General features: G+C 38.6%; 1 protein-coding gene across 3 annotated transcripts in view; it reads left to right on the top strand.

The window, feature by feature from the left end:
• The window catches only part of LBR (lamin B receptor), a 12,491-nt gene extending 3,996 nt beyond the window's left edge, over positions 1 to 8,495 (top strand). For 2 of the 3 annotated variants that reach the window (XM_035903647.1, XM_009648143.2), the window contains 7 exons: positions 1,332 to 1,508; positions 3,119 to 3,202; positions 3,830 to 4,007; positions 4,604 to 4,800; positions 5,526 to 5,580; positions 6,847 to 7,041; positions 8,345 to 8,495. In XM_035903647.1, the coding sequence (XP_035759540.1) occupies positions 1,332 to 1,508; positions 3,119 to 3,202; positions 3,830 to 4,007; positions 4,604 to 4,800; positions 5,526 to 5,580; positions 6,847 to 7,041; positions 8,345 to 8,460 (1,002 nt within the window). In that variant the 3' untranslated portion in view covers positions 8,461 to 8,495. The remainder of the gene's footprint in view (positions 1 to 1,331; positions 1,509 to 3,118; positions 3,203 to 3,829; positions 4,008 to 4,603; positions 4,801 to 5,525; positions 5,581 to 6,846; positions 7,042 to 8,344) is intronic. The other variant, XM_035903648.1, reaches the window with a different exon arrangement.
• The last annotated feature ends 163 nt before the right edge of the window (positions 8,496 to 8,658 follow it).

Genomic DNA, 8,658 nt, shown 5'->3' with positions numbered 1-8,658 from the left:
GAGGCAGGGCTGGAGAGAGAGGATCAGGCTTTTTTTGCACGCTTCTCCGGGACCTGGCTTTCTGAAAACCTGTTAGGACAGATGGGGCCCAAAGTCACGGACTAAATGAACCCAACGGACACTTTAGAGGAATGGCCCTAGACTCAAGGAGTGATATCTGTGTATCAAAACCGGTATCTGTGTATCAAAAGACGGGGAAAGTGGTGGTGATTAATTGGAATGTATTGGAAAGGGTAGGACCTGAGCATGATGTAGATAGTATAGAATAAGGCTAAGATTATTCTTTTCTTTTATTAAACTGTCTTTAGCTCAACCCATGGGTTTTACGTGGTTTTTTTTGGATTCTCCCCCCCATCCCACTGAGGGGGGGGGGGAGTGAGCAAGCGGGGTGCGTGGTGCTTAGTTGCCAGCTGGGTTAAACCACGACAAATGTGATAATTCATGAGGCAAAAAGCTATTTAAATGTTTGCTGTAGTTGATTTTTAAGGCCTGTTCTGTAACCTGCATAAGTTCAAAGCTAACTTGTGTGTCTTTATGTGAACTGTAGTTTCACTTTTGCTGGCAGTGTACATGGCCTGTAACTGGCCTTTTCTTGGGCAAAATGTTTCTGCCTTGCTAGATAACTGTTTCCACTCCTTTAAGACTTTTAAACTTTTTTACTTTGTGCTTGCAGGTTACCAAATTCAAGCTGAGAAAATAATCTTTCTTTGTCATAAAGCTTTTGTGCCTTGTAAAAGTTGTGTTGTGGAAATCTTGCGTACATGGGAAAATTAGCCCTGTAGACTTCACAGAGTAATAAATCTAAGTGCTTTTTGGGAAAACTGTTTATGAAATGAGTTACCACATCTAACGTAACAATTTAGCTGACTTGGGGTTTTTTTTAATGTTGATTTGAGCTGTGTTGCCTGAACACAGGTATTGCATCTTGACATGCAAATGTGTTAATAAAGCAAAGTAATTAAAATGATAGCCATCTTTAAAGCTTAAGAGATGGCTATTGTTTCATTCACTTGTGCAAAGGCTGAGGAGGGTAGTATGCCTAAGAGCTTGGTGTTCCCCTTGATAGCTTTGTATCCATATCCTGATTTCTGTAGCTTGGACAGGAATTGTCAGCAGTTGGACTTGGGATGGGATTATTTGGGTATTGTCAGCAAAGTAAGTATGCTGTAGTTGGTCTTTCTTAACAGCCCTGTACAGCATCAGTAAAGGAAATAAGAGACAATTCTGTAGAACTGTATGCCAGAGTCCTCATCACAACCACCCCCCCAAGTTTCTAAAATTGTTTTTTTGGAACATCTAAGATAAGATTTTGCTTTCTTCCCCTCTTTTAGTCACAATCATCATTCAAGCACAGGAAGAGCCAGTCCTCCTCAAGTTCTCCCTCCAGGAGAAGCACTAGCAGATCTCCTGGTCGGCCAGCAAAAGGCAGGCGTCGTTCTTCTTCCCAAAGCAGGGAACCTGAAGATGACAAAAAGAAAGCCATTCAGGAAACCAACTTAGCTCTATTGGTATTAGTTTTTTTTGCTTGTCTGTTCTTTGTATGTGGGTTTGTTGGATTTTTTTTAAAGCAATCTTTTTGCTCTTTGCGAAAGGTTTGTTTCATGCATACTGGGTTTATTATTGTAAAAGCTAGCTGTTGTTCATGTTCCCTGACCAACATAATTAGCTGCAAAAGTGTATCTCGGAACTGCCTTTTTTTTTTTCTTTGAAAGTAGTCTTTTCAGCTTGCCAAGTTGTGAGGAAATTCCTGAAATGTAAACATATGTTGTTAAGTTCCACGTGGATTTGGTTGTACAGTAAAGTTCTCGGAACTCAAACACCAATTGTTTAATATTTTAATATTGAAGTCATTGCTAGCCATATGTTCCCACGTGTGAAATGGGACAAAGGAAGTTTAGCCTACTTTTAAGATGCATTGATCAATACACAGCAGGTAGGTGTTAGAATTTGAAATAAAATTAGTTCTGTTTTCATATACAGTTAATTAAAATAGTAATGGAAAATGTGTGAAGCTTCTGTACGAGAACTGCTGCAGAATTCAAGTGTAGAATATATACATATGGCCTTGCTGATTTGATAATATTGCATTTTATGATGTTTGCATCATAAAAAATATAATAGCCTGTAAGGATTTGTAAGTTTACCAAATCTGTGTGTGTTTGTCCCCCATGTTTGTTCTTGGCCTTTTTGTGAAGGTTATATTGAGTACTAAAACTGGTTCTGGTGTTCTGTAAGTGAATCGTAATAGAGGTGATGTTTCTCTCTTCAGAGACAAACAGCGTTTCTTCTGCCTCTTGTGGTAGCTTGGAGAGGTACTTGTCTGAAACACAGTCCCTTGAATTGGAAATGCCTTCTGCTCATCTGTTGAAAATAGATAGGTTTTAGTTAGGTTTCAACTATGCTAACCCAGGCCAATCTAAACTGAACAGATAGGCTTAGTCTAGTAAACTGCTACTACTAAAACCATTCTTTGGCACTGAAATTGCTGTGGTTTTGGTTTAGCAGTGAACTACTTTGAGCTGTGTGACCCAGGGAGTAGCCTGTGGACCATATGCTCGTTTTAAGTAGTTTGTAGCCAACAGCTACACTTTACATTGGACAAAAAGGTTAAAATATCTTTGGAGTCTTTCCCCTAGCTTCTGATTGAGGAGTACGATCTGTTGGTTGTTGTATGACTGGAACTACCTGGTCCTTTTCACAAAGCTTAAGTCAAAATAAAACAAAACCGATGAGTTGTCTTACCAGAGTTGTGTAAGCTAGACTCATTAAAAGAATTTTTTAAGAAAATTTATTTCTTAGAAAGATATTTAATGGAAACCCAAACTTTCAGTCCTGCAGAGCGGTGTCATGTAGAGGACACTGAAATTTCCTCTGCTTTCCTAATAGAATTACCAAATAGACGTGTGTAAGAATTTGTAACCTTTTCCTTGAATGAACTTTTTTTCTTGATTGTGAGCTGATACTGTCCATACAGAACCTACTCGTTTTCCTGTGGAGAAAACCAGAGCAGTTGCAGTTGAAAAAAGCCTAGAAAAGTAGTGTTCTTAATTATTCATTTTATACCTAATGCAGCTGTTTTTTTTCAGAAAGCTAAACCTAGGTTTTTTCTTATAACCAGAAATCAAGTGAGAATAACACCAGAAGGTACAATGGTGAACCTGACAGTACAGAAAGAAATGAGACCTCCTGCATAATCTTGGAGGTATGAACATTGTATTTACTCTTAATTTTACGCTGCATCCTATCTTAGCTTTCTCAGAAATCCCTAGAAAAGGGCAATACAATAGTAAAGGAGAAATGAAATGCAGGATACAATTTAGAGGTCAACTAAGTTTACTGTACAGATAACTAAGTTCAGGGGAGAGATGAAGTTGTCACAAGGGAAGAGTACTAGACATGTGTAACATTGATTTTTTTCTTGGTTTTTTTCATCAAACCCTCACTGGTTGCTTGTGTTCCTTCTCATGTGGTGTGAATGGTTGGCCACAGAAAGTGATTTTTCTTTTTTCTTTTTTATTTTTGGTAGTCAAATCAGTTCTCTAGTCCTGATAGTTAGCTAATACATGGAGTTACAGCATAAAGGAGGGTGGGAATGGATGACCTGTACTGGAACTGCTGCTGATACATTATCATGGCCTAAGTGATCACAATTAAACTGGTTTTAGCAGTCTCTTCATATAAATGCCTAAACTTAAGTACCGTATAGAAATAGAACGTATTGTATATTGGTGTTTTATAGTGAATACTATCCTAAATAAAAATTATCAAAGTAAAAATAAGGTTAAATCACTGGCAATTTTTTTAGTAAACTCTTCTTATTCGTTCCCAGCCAAAGTTGAAACCCGACCTGGAAATAGAGCGTGGGCTTGAACAGTACATCTTGCGTCCAAGAAGAGAAGAAAAGGAAAAAGAAGAGATCTATTCAGAGAAAAAGATTTCTGAGGCGATAAAACCAATTGAGAAAGCATCATCAAAAACAAAGGAGCTAGAGTTTGGTGGAAGAATTGGTATGTGTGCAAATTGTCGTAACAGTTGAAAATGAGTGCTTTTCTGTTTTCTGCTTATGGACCATACAGTCATGTCAAGAACTGTTGTTTCCAATTCTTGGACTCTGGTTGCAGAACCCAGAGTCATGTGCTTCACGCAGTCTGTGCGGGTATTGCTGGCGGTCAAAGAACCGCTGTTATGCTTGGTTCTCTCGTGAAATATAGTAAAGATCTTGAGCCTTCCCTTGCACAGTGAGCTTTAAATATTTCCAAATTAAATTTAAGAAGTAACTAGCAAAGTTTTTACATTTTCAAAACGTAGGCCCTTTGAACTAGCCAGTAAAGTATTCGTTAGACAATTTTTTGAACAGTTTTAAAGGGACGCGGTGGGTGTGATCCTTTGGTTTGGTTATATGACCGCATGTGGGAGTGAGAAGAATGTCTCTGTATGCCATTACGTGACTTGGGGGATTGCCGCTGTCTTGCTTCAGGAATAGATAACGGCAACCTCTTCTTTGTTACTAAAGTTAATGTTGAGCTTTATTAGTGGGATTGAAACTAGGGTGTTTTTTATTTTCTATGTTTATCTTCTAACGTGGCCTGATGTCTGTTAACAGGGACCTTTGTGCTGATATTTTTCCTGCCTGCTACTGTATTCTACTTGCTGTTGATGTGCAAACAAGATGACCCCAGCCTTATGAACTTTCCTCCTCCCCTCCCAGCACTTGAAAGTCTGTGGGAGGCTAGGGTGTTTGGTGTTTTTCTTCTGTGGTTTTTCCTTCAAGCTCTGTTTTACTTACTGCCAATTGGAAAGGTAAGCTGTCTAGTAGCAATTGGGTCTTTATGAAGAACTAATTTGCGCATTAGACTGGAAGGTAGGGTGTGTTCTTAATGCAGTGAATTTGAAAGCAACTGAATTAGTTTTCCATATTAAGCTGGAATATGGCTACTGCAGACTTCTGTAAGCTTAAAATAGCACAGTTAAGAATTTAATGGCTGTGCGTTTTGCAGTCTTACAGGGGAAGAGGCAGAAGGCATTATACAGGAGTTCAACTCAGAGCATGGATAAAGCTTGCTTGATAGAATTCTGTAAGAATTTCAGGTATCAGTCTTAAATTGACAAACTGTTTGATACTCTGTTTCTTCTTGCTAGCCAGTGTTTTGGAATGCAATTGTCACTTCCAGGAAGTGCCATTCTAGCCATATGTGTATCAGGCAAATGATTGGTTTCCCTTGTTTTGTCACTTGAGGGATACTGGCAGAACACTATACCAAAGAGATTATTCGCTCATGTTGTTCTGTTACTACACGTGTTTACAATGGTTGAGGCTGGTTAGGAAGAGGTTCTTTTTTTAAATGTTTCCATTTGACACTGTTACCCTTTTTCTTTTGATATCCAAAGTATGCTTTTGAGAGCAATGCATGATCTTCCGATGTGAATGTGTCCAGCTGGTTACCTTGATTGAAAGCCTTTGTGGCAGAGATGTGCTTGCCCCCTGAAAGTTCTTTGTTGAGACACCAGTATTTTACTCTTCCTAGGTTGTAGAAGGCCTGCCTCTTTCCAATGGAAGGAAACTGCAGTACCAGATAAATGGTAAGTGTGTTGCAGTTGCTTATTCTGAAAGTTTGATACCACTGTCTGATGTGCAGTGCTCAGTACCCTAAGATACAAACTTGATGATGAAAAATACACTCTATGGTCAAGCTAGGTATCTGTTGTAAATCTTTACAAAATAGCATGAGCCTTTTCTTGGAAGGTGGTTATTAATGATCAGGAATGAACTGCCCCAAGAGCTAGGCTTTATACTCTACAGGGCACCCAGTCTGCATCCGGTTGCGACAGGTGACTCCTGCTGTATTCCTTGCACAGTTGCTAAAGGGGCAGTTGCCTATCGGAGGTGTTAGTAATGCTCATGTAACGGGGAGAGATGTTCAGGTGTGATCTTACTCCATGTGTCTAGATCATCTTTGATGTCTCCAATTTACAGACTAACAGGAAGTCTAATTGATTTAAGGGGTTCTTGTGTGGCAAAGAACAGTTCTGAGTCCTTATTCAGATCTGATTTCATTTCCTATGAATAAGGGAAGTTTCTTGTCTAGGTTTATCATACGGTTTAACATATTTCAGCAGTCCTGCTTTTTTTCAGGCTTAAATAGAAGAGTGTGCTTTGATGCCTTGCAGGTATTCCAGACTACCTATTTGATTAATTAGTCAGTTCAAGGAGCTGCTTGAGCAGGGAGATTGTACTAGATGAGCTCTGGAGGTCCCTTCTGACCCCAACCATTGTGACCCTGTGAAAGCGTTAGTAGAAGGTACTTAGGTGAGAGCTGTATAGAACTGCCTGCTTATATTTGGACGTTGTTCCATTCGACATGATTTTATACTCTCAAAGTACAAAAGTTTTCTGTTTAAGTTTTGACTTGGTAGTTATTTTAATAGTGTCATTACTGCTAGCTGTATCAAGGGTATATATGAAGATAACTTGAAGGAGAACATACGGTTATCTGAGCTGTCCCAAAAGATAAGATTTTGTGACCTGCTAAATTTACCCAGTAGTAGTGTCAGTGTCCATTTTTCCACTGAAATCTGGAATTGGTTCTTACGTTGTTTAAAAAAAAAAAAAAATGTAGGAGCGCTCCGGGTGTTCCTGCTTCAGGCAATTTCAGGGCATAGATAGAATGTCTTGGGCATTTTGCTGTGCTCCAGGAGTTTGAACCTCAAGAGCATGGGGCGTGTAAGACATTATTGGAATGTAGACAAATCTTGGAAGAAGTAAAAATGCAGAAAGGCTGGACTGGGTAGGTTCTACTAGAATGATTTTTTTGTTTGGCTAATATGTTTTTCTTCTACATCCTTTAGGGTTTTATGCTTTTATTTTGACTGCTACAGCTATTGGAACTTTATTATACTTTCAATTTGAACTTTGTTATTTGTATGATCACTTCATGCAGTTTGCAGTGTCAGCTGCAGCTTTTTCTATGGTGTTGAGCATTTATCTGTATATTCGGTCCCTGAAAGCACCCGAGGAAGAACTCGCACCGGGTGGAAATTCGGGTGAGTTCTAAATATTTTGGATAACTTCTTTCCAATTGTTTGCTACGGTTCCATTTTTATGAATGAAAGGCTAGCTTTAGGGCTGGTTACTACAATACTGTGACTTTTACTTTCTACCAGTGTAAAATTCATGTTGCAAGTTCAATGATGATTTGTTGTTCACACTCTGATACTGTAAAATGCTTTCAAGTTGGAGTTGGATTCTCTTGAATAGCTTACACAAAACCACCTTGGCTGCTCTAGTCCCTGAGCAATGAGGGGGACAGTTCCTTCCTTTCCCTTTTCAGCATTTGTTTAAGGGGCTTGTCTAGTTTGCTTCATAGTGCCCCTGCTGGTGGGTCTTTTCCTGAAACAGCTGGGAATGGAGAGAAGTCCTGAAAAATCCAGGCATTTTGGCAGTGGGAAGTCGTCAGGTACAGCGCTTGGAATTACGGTGTATTTCTAAACTCTGATTTTGCTGAATTTGAGTTTTCAAAAGAAATCTTGATACAGTCATGAGACTGCTTACCTAGAAAGTATCAATTATCTACACGCGTTTTTGTAGGCCAAAGGATAGATTGGGAAGTCAATTAGCACTAAATATTAAACAACCTGCTTTTAGAAATGATCATAGGGTGAGTAAGAAAGGGAGTTTATGGACAGAACATTTAGTGTGTTAAGATGAAGAATTCAAATACCCTCAGTTCCTTTGTCAGTGCAACGTGTGTGTGTGAAGGGAAATAATAAATAATCATAAATTTTTTTTTCTTTGAAAAGTGCAGTTCTCGTCTCTGTAAGTGGCATAGTAGCATTCTGTAACTGTTCTGCAACGTGCTTCTTTGCTAACTCAGCGCAGGATAGCCCGTTGCAGTCAAGGTATTGTATTTGCAGCTTTGTCCCTCTCTTTTGATGGACCAGCAATTGTCACAGCTCAAGGAGATGTTGCTCCCAGAGAAGAGCAATGAAGTAGGAGGAAGAGTAGAAGGAAGTAATACCATAAGATCATGTTGATGGAAACTGTGATGTGAACTTCAGGATAAGGCTGAAAATAAAGAAGGAACAAGTGTCAAGGAGAAATAAGCCTGTAGTAACTTCTAAAGTCGCTAGTCCTAATAAGTAAAATACTTGGGGCCTCTTAAAATACAAACCACATAGGTTTTGCTTTGTATTTTGCATATACTCTCAAATTTGTCTTGCCGATGTAAAGGCTTTTTTTAATCTATAATGAGACAAGTTCAGTAGAAGGTAGGAACTGCTTTATGGGGAGGAATGTAGTGGCAGATAGAAGGAAGAGTATTGCTAACAGGCTATGTCTTATCTGCAGGATATTTTGTTTATGATTTTTTTACTGGACATGAATTAAACCCTCGTATTGGCAATTTTGACCTCAAATACTTCTGTGAGTTGCGTCCAGGATTAATTGGCTGGGTGAGTCAGTAATCTTAGGGTTTTTTATTTGCTTAAATATTACACAAATGGATTTATATATATATATAAAATATATATATGAATATCTATATAATAATATAGATTATATATCTATTAAAAGTTGGTGTTAAGGATACAATATGTATTTAGAAACAGGAAGAAAGTACTTGCAAACTGTTTCACGTTGCCAGATTTTTAATGACCGTTTTT

The sequence above is a fragment of the Egretta garzetta genome, unplaced genomic scaffold, assembly GCF_000687185.1.
Source record: "Egretta garzetta isolate BGI_Z169 unplaced genomic scaffold, ASM68718v1 scaffold11, whole genome shotgun sequence".
NCBI classification, from domain to species: Eukaryota; Metazoa; Chordata; class Aves; order Pelecaniformes; family Ardeidae; genus Egretta; species Egretta garzetta.
This window is presented reverse-complemented; position numbering and strand designations above follow the sequence as displayed.